Source organism: Narcine bancroftii, chromosome 2, assembly GCF_036971445.1.
Source record: "Narcine bancroftii isolate sNarBan1 chromosome 2, sNarBan1.hap1, whole genome shotgun sequence".
Taxonomy (NCBI): Eukaryota; Metazoa; Chordata; class Chondrichthyes; order Torpediniformes; family Narcinidae; genus Narcine; species Narcine bancroftii.
In genome coordinates, this window is record NC_091470.1 from 165,811,111 (window position 1) to 165,829,841 (window position 18,731).

An 18,731-nucleotide genomic window follows, 5' to 3' on the forward strand; every position below is an offset into this window, starting at 1 on the left:
TTCTTGAATAGCCAGGGCATTAAAGGTTATGGGAGAAGACTGGGCAGTGGGGCTGATAGGAAAAATGGACTGGACAGCAGGACATTCTCAATGGTCCTAGAGTCTTATGTTAAAATTTACTGTTGAAAACCAGGCAATGACAATTTTTCTCAATTAAAATATTTCAGTAACAACTGGGTCCAGAGCAGTGATTCTCAACCTTCCCACTCATATCTCACGTTAAGCAATCCCTTACTAATCAGTGCGCTTATGGCATAGGAATTACTTAAAATGGGAGTGGAAGGAAAAAGGTTGAAAACCTCTGTTTCAGAGATTTACACACCCCCTCCATCACTTCACTTTTTTCCCTCCTGCCCTCCCACCCATATTCACCTGAAACCTCTTTCCTGTCGGCTTGTGCACCTCTTTCCTATCGGCTTGTGCACCTCTTTCTGCAACCCCCCCCGACCTATGACCTTTTGCCTGCAGACTTGTGTTCCTCTCTGCCAGCCAGCCCCCCACCACCATTTTATTCAGGTGCCTGCCAGCATCTTACTCACACATTTCTAAGGGGCTCAGGCCCAAAGCGTTGGTTGTGTATCTGTGCCATAAAGAACACTGCTTGACCTGCTGAGTTTCTCCACCACTTTGTGTATTAAGCTGCAATCACAGCATCTGCAGACTTTCATGTTTCATGCGCAAAAAATGTATGTCTCAAAGAGACTATTTCCCTGTCATACTTTTAAACTCTTTCCTCATAGGATTAATCCCCCCTACTGCTCCTCCAATCCATCCTAATTTCTCGGCATAATAAATTGGAAACTGGACAACAATTCATAAATAAAATCACAAAGAAGAGGCTATGCACAAAATGCCCTTTGAAGGGGATACCCCCCCTCGCTCCTCCCCCCTCGCTCCTCCCCCCCTCGCTCCTCCCCCCCTCGCTCCTCCCCCCCTCGCTCCTCCCCCCCTCGCTCCTCCCCCCCTCGCTCCTCCCCCCTCGCTCCTCCCCCCCCCGCTCCTCCCCCCCTCGCTCCTCCCCCCCCCGCTCCTCCCCCCCCGCTCCTCCCCCCCCCGCTCCTCCCCCCGCTCCTCCCCCCCTCTCCCCCCTCCCCCCTCCCCCCCGCTCCTCCCCCCCGCTCCTCCCCCCCGCTCCTCCCCCCCTCTCTCCTCCCCCCCTCTCTCCTCCCCCCCTCTCTCCTCCCCCCCGCTCCTCCCCCCGCTCCTCCCCCCCGCTCCTCCCCCCTCGCTCCTCCCCCCCTCTCTCCTTCCCCCCTCTCTCCTTCCCCCCTCTCTCCTTCCCCCCCTCTCTCCTTCCCCCCCTCTCTCCTTCCCCCCTCTCTCCTTCCCCCCCTCTCTCCTTCCCCCCCCTCTCTCCTTCCCCCCCCTCTCTCCTTCCCCCCCCTCTCTCCTCCCCCCCCTCTCTCCTCCCCCCCCTCTCTCCTCCCCCCCCTCTCTCCTCCCCCCCCTCTCTCCTCCCCCCCTCTCTCCTCCCCCCCTCTCTCCTCCCCCCCTCTCTCCTCCCCCCCCTCTCTCCTTCCCCCCCCTCTCTCCTTCCCCCCCTCTCTCCTTCCCCCCCTCTCTCCTTCCCCCCCCTCTCTCCTTCCCCCCCCTCTCTCCTTCCCCCCCTCTCTCCTTCCCCCCCCTCTCTCCTCCCCCCCCCTCTCTCCTCCCCCCCCCCTCATTCTCTCGAGCGCAAGTCAGCTGGTGAGATAGACCTGGTGAGAAAATGTCATTAAAAAAATACTTCTACAAGTAAACCGGGAAGTACGTCAATCACACGAGCAAAATAAATGAGCAGGTAGCTCAGCATCAGGTTCTTATAATTAAACCAACCTGGGAAAATATATTGGCTGCATAGGCTGAGGCTGTGGTAAATGAGGTGAAGAAGGTGGCTTTCCCTGCAATTTTGATGGTGTGAATCATCCTCTCCTGTGTGCTGAGAAGGTGGCTTGCTTGCCGAAACGTGTTAATGAAAACAAAGACATCATCCACCCCTGAAAATAGAAAATTAAAATCGCTGAAAATCAAAAGGAAATAAACACAGCGCATTCACATCACGAGAGCTGAAGGGTTGAAACCTCACTGTACGTCAACAGACTCTGGTACCACTCCCAAATTTGCTGCTCTACCCAAGGGTAAAGGTGGACCAATGTTTTTGTTCAAATATCAGGAAGAGCCATTTTACATAAATGTACGATTTAACAAAAAGGTGTTCAGCTTCCATTAATAGAAGATTATAGAGCACAGGAACAGGCCTTCTAATCTACCAGATCTGTGAGTACACAATGCTTGCACATGACTCGTATCCCTCAATACCCTGTATATTTTGGAGCCCATCTAAAAGTCTCTTGAATGCAGTGGGACTAAACGTTCCAATGCACAGTTGACAAGAGCATGCACACGTGATTTCCCTGCATTCGTCAATAAAGTGTATACACACATACATATACGCACACATGTATAGTAAAACTCCTAGTATTCAGCACCTATGGGGATTGGTAGATGCTGGATAAAGTGAGTTTTCCCAGTTGTAGGAGACTCGCCCTTACAACGCCCAACTAATACCCATGTGTTAAGAATAAACAGCTTAAAAGGCAAAAGATTCAGATATATTGTCAGAATAGATACACAACTTGGAGATTCTTTTTTCCTGTGGGCGAAGCAAAATTACCATTTATTTGTAGAGCAAAAAAAACTGTACACATGAATAAATGTAAACTACTGACTGTACAATAAAACTATATAACAACAACAGCACAAACAGGCCAGTTTGGCACTTCTAGTCCATGCTAAACACCTTTGCCCACATAGACCCATTGATCCACACCCAGCCCATAACCTTCCATACCTCTCTCATCCATATACCTATCCAACATTTCCTTACACATTAAAAATGGCTCAGCCATTTGCAGTCAGGGAGGTCTGAGTCAAAGGTGTTATGATCACTAGACCCAAAGTGTTCCCAACACAAACCTATCTCATTCTCAATAGGAGATCCAATACTGCTCCCATCTCTAGTCAGTTATTCTATTGATTTTAAAAAACTTTCCTGAACACATTTGTCAAACTCCAACCCATCCAGCCCTATTACAGTTTGGGCACCCCAGTCAATGTGTGGAAAGTTCAAATCTCCTACAATCACCGCCTTGTGTTTATTACACATACATACCATCTCCTTACAAATTTGCTCCTCCAATTCCCTCTGTCCCTTAGAGGGGAGTCTATAAATACACCCCCAAGAGTGTTTTCATGCCTTTCCCATTCCTCACTTCCACACAAATAGCCTCAATGCTATCCTACCATAACACCACTGTAATTTTTTCTCTAACAAGCAATGTGACATTTCCACCTTTTATCCTCCCACTCTATCACACCTAAAGCAACAGAATCCTGGAACATTTAGCTGCCAGTCACTCTTCCCCCACCCCACCCCACCGCAACCAAGTTTCACTGATGGTTACAATATCATATTTCCATGTGCCAATCCATGCTCTAAGCTCATCCACCTGACTCACCATACACCTTGCATGCACTTGAGGGAATGTTCCTCCACATTCACTCCTTTGATCACCATCTACTTTTACTACCCCCTCTCCTTCATTAACTTTAACAATTCCTCACTCCCTTCAAAATCTAATTGTCCTTCTACCCTAATCTTTGTACTCTCATTCGGATTTCCTTCCCCCCCACCACCAAACTACCTTAAATCCTTCCCAAAATGTCTAGCAAACCTGCCCGCCAGGATATTGGTCCCCCTCCAGTTCAAGTACAGTCCACCTTTTTATTTTAAAATAGAGGTCAGACCTTCCCCAGAAGAGTTCCCAATGATCCACAAATCTGAACCCCTGCCTAAACCCTTTAGCAACACATCCATTCAACGCATCTTCCTATTCCTACCGTCTCTACCATGTGGCACAGGCAGAAATTCCGAGATTACCACCCTTGAGGTCCTGCTTTTTAAACATCTTCCTCAACTCCATATATTCTTCCTTCAGGACCTCATCCCTACTTCTCTCTACATCCTTGGTTACCACTTGGACCATGACATCTGGCTGCTTCCCCTGCCCCTCCAAAATGATGTGTACTCGATCAGAGACTTCCCTGAGGCTGGTACCGAAGAGGCAACCTATCATCTGGGAGCCCCAATCTTGTCCAGCAAACTTCCTAACCACTTGTATAACCAACAAGTCCCCAATCACTATCACCCTCCTCTTCCCTTCTGAACCAGAGGGGGAAGCAGCATCTGCACCAGAGACACAGCGACCTTGACTCGTCACTTGTAGGTCTCCATCAACAGTATCCAAATGGTATACCCGTTGTTGATGGGAACGGCCACACGGGTACTCTGAGCTGTCTGCATCTTCCTCTTCCCTCTCCTGACAGCCACCTAGCGACCTGCCTCCTGAATTATAGGGGTGACCGCCTCCCTGAAACTTCTGTCTGCCACTACCTCTGCCTCCCTCAAGATCCACAGTTCATCCAACTCCTGCTCCAGTTCCCTAACTACAGCTGAAAGCACCCTTTATAGGTGCAGCTGACTCCATTATCTAAAATTTAATTAAAGGTTTTAAACTACCTCATCTGGCCTCACCTCTCCAGTAGCAAGCTCGTTCTCAGCCTCTGCTCACCAAAGCCTCTTGAGCCAGAGTCTCACTAGGTTACCCATTGGGCTGCAATTTTAGTTATACCCCTCCTTTTATTGAACCCTGCCAATTAACTCAATTACCAAATTAATCAACACTCAACACAAATCAAAACTCAGCTTAACCCTTTGACCTCCATGCCCTTTTCCAACCACTTGTTGCTCATCAAGTACTTGCAGCACCCTTTGACTACGACCGCAAATGACTGAGCAGGCCCGAGTCCCTGTCCGCACCCTTTTTAAACTGTTCTCCAACCATTTGTTACTCACCAAGCAGCAGAAAGGAAAATAACAAACAAACAATAAAGTACAAAAGTAAATGTCTTTAAATGAGTCCCTGATTGAGTTTGTTGTTGAGGAGTCTGATGGTGGAGGGGTGTCTTGGGTAAACTTATACCTCTCATTTTGTTCATTTTAGATTGGTCACAGTGTTTTAGCTACCGAAAGAAAATAGACACACACACCGAGAGCAGTTCAGTTTATACAAATGTTTATTACTAATTCAAAAGCTGATTTCACACTACAATATGCAAGCCCTTCCCAACTATACTTATCAACGCTTGGACTGGTCCCAACTGCCGAAGCGAGGCAACAACTGCACACTTGTAGTAGGTTGTCAGGGCGCTGGTAGCAGCTTCTCCACCTCCCCCGACCGGGACGTTGCTCGGACTCTGGCTGTTCTTCCTTCTTGACAAGGGGTGTTCCCACCCCTCGGAGAGTCTAAACTTCAGCAGCAGGACCACAGACTTTTATACCCCAAAAACAATTAATCATGCACCCACTCCCTCTAACATTTGTCAGTCAAAATCAAAGCTGAGCATACTATTCTACAATTTAGAAGATTAATTATTATGGAGCAGGATGCTATGATATCCTGGTTTATCTCGTAGATACAAGGACTCATTAAAACTTCTTGAGCAAGACAGGTTGTGACCAATACGTCAATTTCAGAGTGTCGTATTTGACAACTGCTTTCCCTGGGCCTCACGGTGGAATTCCATTTCAAAGTGTATCTTCAGATAAGTCCCCATGGCTGAGTTTAATTACATCTGCTAGTTCTGAAAGTAAGGTGACCTGCGTGTGGACCCAGTGTCGTCAGTTCCACATAAGCAAAAAGCATCTGAGTACATGGTTTTAATCCTCCATTACATTCCACCCCTTGGTCACAATCTGTCATTTGCGAGGCCTAACCAGTATTTGAGTACAGAGGGAGCGAAAAAAGAGAAATCAAAACAACAATTACAAAGATAAGCAATGACGCGAGCAACCAACGGAGGATATTGTGGCCCACTCCCCCAAATGTAGCAGTTAGCCATGAGAAAGGATTCCAACCAAGGCTCAAATTATCCTTGTTGGCCACAATACCCAGATACTGGAGCTCACGAACAGATTTTGAAACATGCTGAACAATAACATATTTATATAAGCTGCACTTGAGGCTGGTGACCGAGGACTTCCTTGGTGTAATGCATCGGACCGTGTTTCCCACTGGGAACTCCCTTGGAACGTCCTCGACATTACAAATCCAATTGCTGGCATCAAAGCAGCTGTTAAGCCAGATCACCAGGAGTGTAAAATGGAGAACCTGGAACAAAGAAGCCTGACACATGTCACTCACGATACCATAAGCGTTCAGTGTTTAAACAGACTAAATCATCCTGTCCCTCAATAGCTACCCACCGAGTGTTACCCTGGGCAGGTGTCACTATTTCCCCTTTTACAGGAGGGCCACTACCTGGTGGTGCCACCCATACTTTTTGTCCAACATTCTCTAGTTCGGGGATGGGGGGCATTGACTGTTATTCCTCTGGAATAGGCTGTAATTCAGGAGCGTGAAGAAGTCGGTGGAAAGGTGTACCTCCTTTTAAAGGGCGATGATTCAAATTGTCGACTGCCTGCTGCAGCACATGGCACCATCCCTTCTGGGTCCCCAGTGATGTTAACAAATGAATTTGTTCCTTCAGTAAGCCGTTCATTTGTTCAACTAACCCGGCAGCCTGCGGGTAATAAGGAATATGGTGGACCCATAAAATACCGTTGTCATTTGCCCAATCACAGATTGCTTTCCCGGAGAAGTGCGAGCCATTATCAGAGTGAATCTCCTCTGGAACATCATAACGATAAATCAAATGGTTTTGTCCTTGGATAGTGCTAGCTTGGTCAGCCGTCTTGGTGGGAAAAGTAAAAACCAGGCCCGAAAAGGTGTCAACCATTACTAGGACGTAATATTTACCCATGCAGTCTAGCATGGGGCCTATGTAATCAATTTGCCAGACCGCAGCTGAGTGAGCACCCCGTTTTATTCGGCCATGCGGACCAGGTGGAACGGTATGGAACTTCACAAGCTGACATTCTGGGCATGTACATATGACCATGCGGACATCATCCTTATGGATGGATAAAGCATGTGTACGGGACCACATAGCTGATCCCTTCTCCCCCAAATGACCACTCTGTTCATGTGCCCATCGAGCCAGGGGGACGGTATCAGCACAGCTGATAGTGGCAAGCTGATCTGCTACTGCATTATGTTGAGCCATGTTAGTCGCCATATTGGTATGGGCATCAACGTGATAAACGGTTATCTCACGATGGTGGGAAGCATCCCACAACAGCTGCCACAACTCTTTGCCCCATACTGGGCGGTCATGTATCATCCAGTTGTTCTTTTGCAAATCAGGCATCCATACCACAAGTCCATTAGCCAAAGCCCAGGAATCAGTAAACAGGCGAAGAGGGTGATCATGGGGATCTAGTGGTAAAGTGACTGCCTTCAACTCAGCATACTGACTGGAGCCACCATCCCCCTCCTCCGATAACTGAGTTCCTGACCTAGGATGGTAAGCCACCTGTTCGTGTATGCGGCCCACCCCTTCAGGCCCTCTGGTCGCACGACTCTGAATATACCACTTCCATTTAACAATAGAAGACTGCTGAGCCCGCCGGATCTTTAGATTAGCATCATTAGCCAGGACCCAATTCATTATAGGAAGTGCAGGTCGCAATTGAACATCTGCATCACCTGTCATTCTTTTAGTCTCTAGCAGGGCCCAGTAACAGGCTAGTAACTGTTGTTCAAAAACAGAATAACGAGTGGCAGCCTCAGGCATGGTACGTGACGAGAATCCTAGTGGGACTCGGCGACCCTCTTGTTTCTGCCAGAGGCTCCAGGAGGCCACATCATCAATATAATGGTGAATTGAGAGGGAAGGCGATACTGGAAGGTGGGTGAAGGTATACTGGCGCCCCTTCCAGGTAAAGGCGAACTGATCCTGTGAGTCCTCAGCTATAAGAATACTGAAGAAGGCCTTAGCGAGATCAATGACAGCATACCATGTTCCTGAGTTCCCAGTAGCAATGTTTTCAATAAGAGTGACAATGTCCGGAACTGCTGAAGCAAGTGGTGGGGCATGTTTGTTCAAAAAACGATAATCAACTGTCATTCTCCAGGAGCCGTCCAGCTTCTGGACCGGCCAAACAGGGCTATTGAAGGGCGACGTTGCAGGCCTCACTACCCCTTCTTCTTTCAAAGCATCAATGGTGGCGGTAATCTCCTCCTGCCCTCCAGGGAGGCGATATTGCGGAATGCATACAGGTTTTGAGGGGGGTGGCACCACCACGGGATCCCACTTGGCCTGACCCACCACTAATCTTTTTGTAATAGTCCGAATTCCGAATGCAAACCCCCCTTGGCTAGTATTAAGGGCTGTACCGGCCAACATATTAATACCCAGAATACACTCGTCAGTGGCAGCTACCAACGCATGTAACCATATGGGGGAAGGGCCATCACCCACCGTGGCACGGACTTTTATTTCCTTTGCCAGGGTGATTGCCCCTCCCATTCCTTCTATTCGAAATGTGGGTCCGTTCCAGAGGTCGGGGTTACCAGGAATCACCGAGTGCTCTGCACCGGTGTCAACCAAAGCCAAGTATTGGCGATCATTACCCCCACCCCAGTGAATTGTTAATGGTATGTAGGGCCGCGGATCCCCGTGTGTGCGCCGTGTCTCGATGGAATAGACACGGGAATCCTGCCCACACCTTCAGGCTTCAGAAGGGTTCGGGGGTTTCCAGGACCACATGCTATTGTTATCCTTAAGAGCCTGTTTAACCCATTGTTGTACCTCATCACGGGTAACTGGGGCAGGAGAAGCTGACTCGATAGAAGCAGCAGTGGGAGCAGAAGGCACAGCTGGGCCGGGAGGACCCAGCATCTGGGGATGATGTTCCCCTGCCTTCCTCTTATAAAGGGCATACAAGACTGCAGTAGGTTTCCCATCAATATCACTTTTAGGTACGCCTAACTTTAACAAAGTTAGAAAAAGCTCTTTTCTGGTCAGTCCATTATTAACAGCAGCCCCTCTCCTTTCATCCTGTCTGTCTGCTTTAACCTGGGTTGTACGTGAGTGGATTTTACCTCCCAACTCCAGTTCTTGGAGTCCAGATAGGGCGTGCACCGCCTCAGATACGAGGTGCCCAATTAGCGGACTAGTTACAGACAGGACCAGTCCCCGTATAGTAGGTTGGGCTGAACGAACCAATCGTGTATGCATTCCAGCTGTGAATAATTCTTCATCAGGGCTCCCCCCATGCATCCACAGCCTCAGGCGCCCCGCATACAAAGCAGAGGCCACGGCCTGTTGGCGAATCACTGCTATACCCTCCTCTGGTGTGCCCCAATGGTTCTGCAAATGCAGATCCCAATCTACTGGTGACGGATACACCCGTAACAGGGCTTCTCCTAGAGTAGCAAGTAAATAGTCTACATCTCTCCTTCTGCCACGTAATTCAGCAGTGACTCGAATATCAGTAGTTAATGATCCTAACCCCAACAATTCCTCAGGGGTCAGATATATGCTACCTCCCCCTAGCTCCCAAACCCGCAGAAGCCAGGCCGCCAAAGTTTCTCCTGTCTTTTGCCTAAAACGATCTCCAATGGCGGCCAGCTCTTTTATAGTAAAGTCACGTATTGTTGTTGACTGCTCCCGACCCCTGTTACCACTCTGGCACATGGGAGGCTGCTGAGACCATCCCGTTGAGGGGGGAGCCCACCTAGCATAAGCAGGGGTTTGGGAGCCTTCCCCTGGGTCCGCTTGGGAGATCGGAGCACCGGTCCCTTCAGTTTCTACACTTACATCATCCCCCCTCTCGCCTTCATCTGCTTGGACAGTCCGCTGCCTTACGGGGCGGGCTTGAACAGCGGAGGGAGAGGGGAGTATGCCAGGCACATGCCGGGGGGTATCTGCATTATTACCATTATCATCATACCAGATATTCCCGTTCCAATCATCAATTACATCAGGATCATTGCCATTCCTTATCATGGCACGAATACGGTGTGGATTAGGTTCTACCCCTTGCTTTTCCTTATTCGCACAGAGCTGTTGCCGGAGTTTAATATTACGGCAAATTGTTTGAACATGCTTATCCTCCCATTCTTTAGCTCGATCCTGACTGGTGCTAACAATTTCGCTCATCATCGAGCAGCGCTGTCGCAGAGTCTCTACTTCCTCCTCTAGTTGTTTTCTCTTATGTTCAGACTTTACCTGCTGCTGAACTAATTCAACTTCACGCTGAACGGAGTGGCGTAAGGCTGTGGCCAGCAGCCAAAAACCGTCTGTCAGCATCCCCCGTTTTTTTGGAAATTTACTTTCTCGGAGGAGAGTGGCAACCCGCTCTCCCAGAGGCACACTTAAGGGTTCTAACCTTTCATCCCAACTGATGGGTGGTCCCAACAAAGACAGGGTATTAGCCAGCATGCCAAACCCATCATCTTTGGAAGTCCATCCCGGAATCAAAAACTGCTCAGGGCTCACCTCTTTCTTTCGGCGAAACATCTTGAGACCAACCCTGCTCGCAGCGCCAATTGTCTTGGGTAAACTTATACCTCTCATTTTGTTCATTTTAGATTGGTCACAGTGTTTTAGCTACCGAAAGAAAATAGACACACACACCGAGAGCAGTTCAGTTTATACAAATGTTTATTACTAATTCAAAAGCTGATTTCACACTACAATATGCAAGCCCTTCCCAACTATACTTATCAACGCTTGGACTGGTCCCAACTGCCGAAGCGAGGCAACAACTGCACACTTGTAGTAGGTTGTCAGGGCGCTGGTAGCAGCTTCTCCACCTCCCCCGACCGGGACGTTGCTCGGACTCTGGCTGTTCTTCCTTCTTGACAAGGGGTGTTCCCACCCCTCGGAGAGTCTAAACTTCAGCAGCAGGACCACAGACTTTTATACCCCAAAAACAATTAATCATGCACCCACTCCCTCTAACATTTGTCAGTCAAAATCAAAGCTGAGCATACTATTCTACAATTTAGAAGATTAATTATTATGGAGCAGGATGCTATGATATCCTGGTTTATCTCGTAGATACAAGGACTCATTAAAACTTCTTGAGCAAGACAGGTTGTGACCAATACGTCAATTTCAGAGTGTCGTATTTGACAACTGCTTTCCCTGGGCCTCACGGTGGAATTCCATTTCAAAGTGTATCTTCAGATAAGTCCCCATGGCTGAGTTTAATTACATCTGCTAGTTCTGAAAGTAAGGTGACCTGCGTGTGGACCCAGTGTCGTCAGTTCCACATAAGCAAAAAGCATCTGAGTACATGGTTTTAATCCTCCATTACAAGGGGGAACAGGTGTTCCTGAACCTGGTGGTGTGAGTCTTGTGGCACCTCTTTCCTGACGGTAACAGTGAGAACAGAGCGTGGGCTGGGTGGTCTGAATCCTTTGCAGCCTTTCACGTAGGTGTTCTCGATGGTGGGAAGGGGTTTGCGTGATGTCCTGGGCTGTGTCCACTACCTTTTGCAGGGCTTTACACTCAGGAGTATCGGTGTCCCCATGCCAGACTGTGATGCAGCCAGTCAGCACCCTTTCCACCACATGTCTATAGAAATTTGCCAGGGTTTCTGGTGTAATACTAAACTGCAGCAAATTCCTAAGGAAGTAGAGGGGCTGCTGTGCTTTCTTCATTAGTGTGTTGGCTCGAGGAAAGATCCTCTGAGATAATAACTCTCAAGAACTTAAATTTGCTCATCCTATCCACCTCTGGGCCCCCAATGATCACTGGATCGTACACGTCTAGTTTTCCCTTCCTGAAGTCAATAATCAGATCCATGGTTTTGGTTTGACATTGAGTGCGATGTTGTTGTTGGCACACTATACTGTACTTACACTGAACAAACATTACTTGTACGAATTTCTAAACCACAAAGAATTTTACTTTATTTTCAGTCACATTCTTTGAAAACATTTAACCATCGCTGCATCTGCAGGTTCCTCCCCTCCACGGAGCTGCCCGAAAGACAAAGGATAACTTTATATTTGTTACCCCCAAGGTAACAAATGAATCTTTACTAATATATTTAATAATATAAAGACTCTTACTAAGTAGGGATAAGGAGACCCTTTAAGAGAGTCATCCCAATGGCGAGCAGCATCAACCAGCTCTTCATCCCAGGCGACATCATTGCTGTTTCACACAACTTTATTCAAACAACTGCTATGAGCAAAGCACAACCAATGCCCTCTGCTGGCTGAATATCTGCTCCCATCTTCACCAAAAGTTTCTGCATTACACTGATTCCACTGCTCTGCTCTCTCTCCCCATAGCCCCGTGTCAGTCCCCACACTGATCCCACTGCCCCGCTCTCTCCCCACAGCCTTGTATTAGTCCCAACACTGATCCCACTGCTCTGCCCGCGCTGGCCACCCCAGCATCTCGTGCCGGAGGCCCCAGCGCTGACAGCCCATGCTGGCTGCCCCTGCTCTGATGTCCCGTGCTGAAGGTCAGGGGCAGCGGGGAGGGGGGCTGTCAGGCGCTCGCCAGCTGAGTGTCATCTCCTTAGCAGTCGCTTTCACGTGTCTGTATTCAGGTGCCTAGGGGGACTTCAGTGCTCCAGCGATTATCCCTCCCGGAGGAGGGTTACCAAGTGTGCCTCTCAGGTACCTCCCGCGCTTTCAGGTGGTCTTCCGACAACTGCATAGGGGTCAAATACGCGGCTTTACATCAGGGTACTTTGGCCACCTGAAAGTGCCTAGTGTGAACACACTCACATGATGCAAATCAAGCTTTGGTTTATTTCAATTGGCATCCACACAGATCATAACTTAGCATAGAAACAGGCCCTTGGGCCCATCTTGTCCTAGTCCCATCGATTCAGACATGGCCCGTTAAGGGGCAAGTCACATGTCTGCCACGAAAGTGTTAGGCAATGATCATGAGCATCAAGGGAGGGTCAAACCAGGTCCCCATGATAACAAATTGGCATTAATATTCCCAGATTCTATCTAATCGGTCACTCCCAACAATTTTAGTTAAAGGGAAGAAAATCAGAGAGAATTTTTAGAAATGAAAAATACTTCATTTGAATCAATTGGAAACACATAAATCCAGTATAAGATAAAGGCCTGTCTGTATTGGCTGTTTGGATTCTGAGCCATTTCCTACAGTTTCATAATTTGCAAAAGCTGAAACCAAATCTGATGTGAATGAATTCAAATGATTTTACAGTACAAATGCTGGAGATTTATCCCAGGACACTGGCATCCTGGATGAGTTATAAAACTGCATTGAGAACTGAATGACTCTGGTCAGCATAGATGCATAATGAACTCAAAATATAAATCAACGATGGAGTAGATTCCGTTCAGTGGCCACTCTCGGTTCTTACACTGGAACCGTGTGGCGATACACCACTAGCCTACAGCAAGGGGAAATCACTGTACCTGCAGGAAGACCACACCTGACCAATGTCAATCAGCTGACCTGAATAGACCCCCTAGGGGGCTGACTCCACCCAGCTGGGTGTCAATCACCTGACTGGGATAGAGTCCTCAGCCAGCGTCTCCCGAGGCAGTCACTCGGGAGCCACCGTCATAGCCACTACTGTAGCACTTTAAGCCAAATAAAACCTGTTGCACAGTCTTCGAGTTTGTGTCTGCTCACTGCTGCTGCTGTACATCACAAATCGAGATATTTGAAAGAAAGTCGAGGGAATGAGGGGACAGAAATGCACACTTAGTGTTGCTTCTGCTTGAGTTGTGTTACTTAGCATGTTCGCTTTCTAAATTCAGCGAAGAGCCAATCGAAGGAAAACTCTGAGCTGGAAACTAAAATCACTAATGTCCCAGTTCATTAGCTTTTTATAATTGAGGCCTTCATTGATACTCAAATGTCTTGTGCATTAACAATAATTACTTTTTAATGCCTGGAAACAAATTTCAAACATGAAATGAAATGCAAATGTCACAGAGCACTTAATTAAGTCTTTTTAAAGTTTATTTATCACAAATATCGAGAAGGGTTCTTCTGACTAACAGGTGATCTAACATTTATCCAACTGTGTAAAGGGCACAATTTACAGAGAATAGGATTATAATGAAAATTAGCACCAAGCGAGAGCACTGATAAAGGGTTAATTCGGGCTCCGGATGGCGGCAGGGCAGCAACTCTTTGCTTGTTGGTGCGTGCGTGCACACTCGAGGGAGAGGAGTGCATGTTTGGGGTTGATGGGGCAGGGGCGTACCAACGGAAAATAGCACCTACGGCAGGGGTGGCCAGTGCAGCAAAATGAACGGCGACGAGGAGGTCTTGCGAGGGCTGATCTTGGTGGCTGTCATGTTGCATTTGTGTTGTATTAGTTGAGGGAGGACAGAGAAGGAGGAAAAGCAAGGGTATCCGGGGAGGGGGGTGGGCAGTGGCGCTGACCGGGGTGGCAGGGGATGCGATTAGCGGCGGTGGCACCACTGACTGTTGGGAGGAGTGGCAGCAGCATTGACCGGGGTGGCAGCAGCACTGACTGGGGTGGTCACCCCTCCCCTCTTCAAGTGGCACCCCTCCTTCCTGGTGCCCTCCCCCATCAAGCGGTGTCCAGGACACATGCCATGCCTGCCATATCCTCGATACACCTCTGCATGGCAGGGCAGGAGTCTTCACTGTGCTCTGAGATGAAGTCACGGCCTTATGTAGCTTCTTGCAGAGCAGCTCTTGTCCCATGCTGTGATACATCCAGCACGCCTACTTTGGATGATCTTATCAAAACAAGATTGCAAGTATATGAAATTCTGCTCTTTTGCTAATTTTAGTGTTGAAGGGAAATGGTTAAGAAGGATAATCTTTCTTGGGAACAGCTGAATTAATAAATGAGCCCTTTGCTCCTGACTGGCGATAACCTTCTTGATGATAATTGTGTCTGTGCATCATTTCCTCTGATAAATTCGTCTCATTTCACCTCTTCTGCTTCACTTTTGCTGTTACTAATTTTTTTTCCCATAACTTGATGAGCCTGAAATATCAGTTATGTACTTTTTTAATCCTTGCTGTATAAAGGACGCTGTTTGACCTGCTAAGTTTGTGCTTTTACTTCTAACCACAGGTGTCTGCAGACTTTCATGTTTTACTTTAACAAGTGCTAATTCTTGCATTAATTAATGATGAATCTTTCCGACTTATCTCTTAATCCTATCCATAAACTACAAAAAGATGTCTGTACATTTTTTTCTTCCTGCACTAACTACACCTTTCCTTTGATATTTATTATCACTTTTTGAGTCCTGCAACTGTGCTAATTTAAATTTTTATTATTATAGTTGGTACCTCTTTGGCAGCTGCAAGTAGAATTTTGGTACATCAGTATATTGTACATTCAGATTTCTCGTCAGCGTACATACATGATATTCACATACAACCCTGAGATTCCTTTTTCCTGGGGGCGTGTCGCAATTACCACTAATTGGTAGTGCAAAAAATAAACTGCACACAGCATGAATATGTAAATAATCCAAAGAACTGTAGACAGATAACGAATGTAAACAAACTGACTGCGCAATACAGGGAGAGCAAAGAAAATCAATAAAGTGCCCGCGTAAGGGTCCTTAAATAAGTCTCTGATTGGGTTTGTTGTTGAGGAGCCTGATGGTGGAGGGGTAGCAGCTGTTCCTGAACCTGGTGGTGCGAGTCTCGGGGCACCTATACCTCTTTCCTGATGGCAGCAGTGAGAGAGCATGTGCTGGGTGGTGAGGGTCTTTGATGATTGCTGCTGCCCCCGATGGCAGCGTTCCCTGTAGATGTACGCAATAGTGGGGAGGGTTTTGCCAATAATGTCCTGGGCTGCATCCACTACCTTCTGGAGGGCTTTACGCTCAGGGGTATTGGTGTCCCCATACCAGTCTGTGATGCAGCCGGTCACCACACATCTGTAGAAGTCTGCCAGGGTTTATGGTGTCATACCAAACCTCTGCAAACTCCTGAGGAAGTAGAGGCACTGATGTGCTTTTTTCACGATGCCATTGGTGTGTTGGGTCCAGGAAAGATCCTCTGAAAAACCTAAATGTGTTCACCCTCTCCTCTGATCTCCCAATGATCACTGGATTATATACCTCTGGCTCTCCTTTCCTGAAGTCAACAATCAGCTCCTTGGCTTTGGTGACATTGAGTGGAAGGTTGTTTTTGGTGCATCATTCAGCCAAGTTTCCAATCTCCATCCTGTAGGCTGACTCAACCCCTTTCTGACTCAACATACTGACATGGTATTGTTGGCAAATTTGAATACAACATTAGACTCACACATCATTCATTTAAAACTTGAAATGGAAACACACAGATAGACAAAAGTGCAACTTTTGTAAGGTCACAGTAAAGTGGAAGATTGAAATGTTACTCACCAATACCCACAATAACAAAGGCAGCCACTCCATTTAAGATTCCCAGGTACTGAATGCCAAAGACCACATGGTAGAGAAACAGGGCAACCAGGCAGCTCAAACCAATACTGACAATCCCAAAGAAAGTCAGGAAAGCTGGTGAAATATAAAATGACAGGAAAGGTTAGAACATTTCAAGAACCAAAGTATGGTTGTTAGTATCGAGATGCAAGAGCTACAAATCAAAAAAAAACCCATAAGTTTGCAATTTCAGAACATGAAAACTTAAAGCAAGCATCAAAGTCACAGAAACAGACAGAACATGTGACACTGGTGCAAACAAACTATCTACTGGAGGAACACAGAGGGTAGAGCAGTATCAGTGGGAAAAAAAGAATGGTCAATGTTTCGGGCTGGAACTCTTAAGACTGAGCACATCCAGGCCGGCTGCATCACACTGGGGTACATTTGCTGCACAGAAATGGATCGGAGGTCAATCCACAGGACAATAAGAGTGGCAGAGAGGACCACTAAGTTTCTCCCTCAACTCCCCCACCCTCCCCACCAGTTGTCGTGATCTACTGGGATCAAGTCTAAAGAGTGGGCGCACAAGATCATTGAAGACCTCGACCACCTCGCATGCAGCATCGTTCAGCTGCTCCCATCGGGAAAGTGACACAGGGGCATCAGAGCCATCACCACCAGGCTGAGGAACAGCTTCTTCCTACAGGCAGTGAGAACGCTGAACGACCAAAGGAACTGCTCACACTGACCCTCCGAGACTTTCATATTCATGAAATCGTAAATATTTATTGTTTTATTTGTATAAGCTGAATACTTGTCCTGCATATGTATTGTTTGCCTGCATGTGTGTTATGTCTGGTTGTGTGTCTATGTGTTTTGCACTAGGACTGGAGAATGCTGTTTCATCAGGTTGTACTTGTGTAATCAGATGTCAATAAACTTGACTTGAATGCAGAGGAGAGATAACTTGTATCATAAGGATAGGGTGGGAGGGATTGGACAGGGGCCATTGGTGGGTTGAAAGATGACGGACAGAGACAGTTGATTGGTGGGTGCGAGGTAAACATAGAAACATAGAAACATAGAAGTTCAGTACCCCGTCCCCGCCTTCTCTCCGTAACCTTTAATACCCTTATACTGAAGAAATATATCTAATTCCCTCTTAAATATATTTAATGAACCTGCCTCTACTGCCCTCAGTGGCAATGAATTCCACAGATTCACCACCCTCTGGGTATAGAAATTCCTCCTCATCTCGGTCCTAAATGGTTTGCCTATTATCCTCAAACCATGGCCCCGGGTTCTGGATTTTCCCATCCTTGGAAACATCCCATCTACATCCATTCTGTCCAGTCCTGCCAGAATTTTATATGTCTCTATGACATCCCCTCTCAATCTTCTAAACTCCAGCGAGTACAATCCCAATTTGTGCAATCTTTTCTCATAAGTCATTCCTGCCATTCCAGGTATCAGCCTGGTGAATCGCCTCTGCACTCCCTCCATTGCAAGAACATCCTTCCTTAGATATGGTGACCAAAACTGCACACAATACTCCAGGTGTGGTCTCACCAAGGGAGGGGGGGGGGATAAGAGAGAGAGGGAGGGGGGAGAGAGAGGGAGGGGGGAGAGAGAGAGAGATCGAAGAGGAAAATGTGGTCAGGAGGAGAAAGGTGAGTCATAGATGGAGACCCAAAGGCTGCCATTGCTGGATTCTGATCAGGGGAGAATGTGACAATAGCGGTATAATGAGAAATGTTGGGTCAGAAGTCAAGAACAGATGCTTAAACTTCAGGATTTTGAAAATTATTTTAATCGGCAGACGCTTTCCATAGTCTTCATTATTATATGATTAATGTTCTGTGTGCAGGTCAAGGGGTCTAGGCAGGTTAATAGTTTGGTGTGGACTAGATCTCTCGATGGGTCTGTTTTGTGCTGTAGTGCTCTATGGTTCTATATTTGACAGAAAATGAACTAGGGTGTGTACAATATTCTCTGTATTGTTTCAGAGCTGTCATACGCATAACATTGGACAACAAAGATTTTGCTTCCTGAACACTTTTGGAGTTTGGGCAGCTGATCACGAGAATCACCTTAAAATATTCATTTTTTTAGACATAACCTATTTTGTGCTTTCCTGTCATATAGTAAGTCTCCTTCAAGAATATAAAACCATGTGGTACAACATGTCTTTGAAAATTAATTTTCTCTATTCGCACTTGGACTTCTTCCCTGCTGATCTTGGTGCGTTCAGTGACAGACATGGTGAAAAGTTTTCAATTTAAATTTAGACATCAGGAGGGTAACAGGCCCTTTCGGCCCTCAAGGTGGTCTGTGAGTGGGAAGGGAAGGGTGAGAATCACTGCTCTTGACCTAATTGTTACTGAAATATTTGGCTTGAGAAAAATTGACATTGACCCATTTCAT

At 47.1% G+C, this 18,731-nt stretch overlaps 1 protein-coding gene across 2 annotated transcripts in view; it reads right to left on the minus strand.

The window, feature by feature from the left end:
* Positions 1-18,731, minus strand: part of disp3 (dispatched RND transporter family member 3) — a 323,436-nt gene that overhangs the window by 143,636 nt on the left and 161,069 nt on the right. For both annotated transcript variants that reach the window (XM_069919044.1, XM_069919043.1), the window contains exons 5-6: positions 16,305-16,439; positions 1,816-1,976 (exon numbers count right to left, since the gene is read on the minus strand). In XM_069919044.1, the coding sequence (XP_069775145.1) occupies positions 1,816-1,976; positions 16,305-16,439 (296 nt within the window). The remainder of the gene's footprint in view (positions 1-1,815; positions 1,977-16,304; positions 16,440-18,731) is intronic.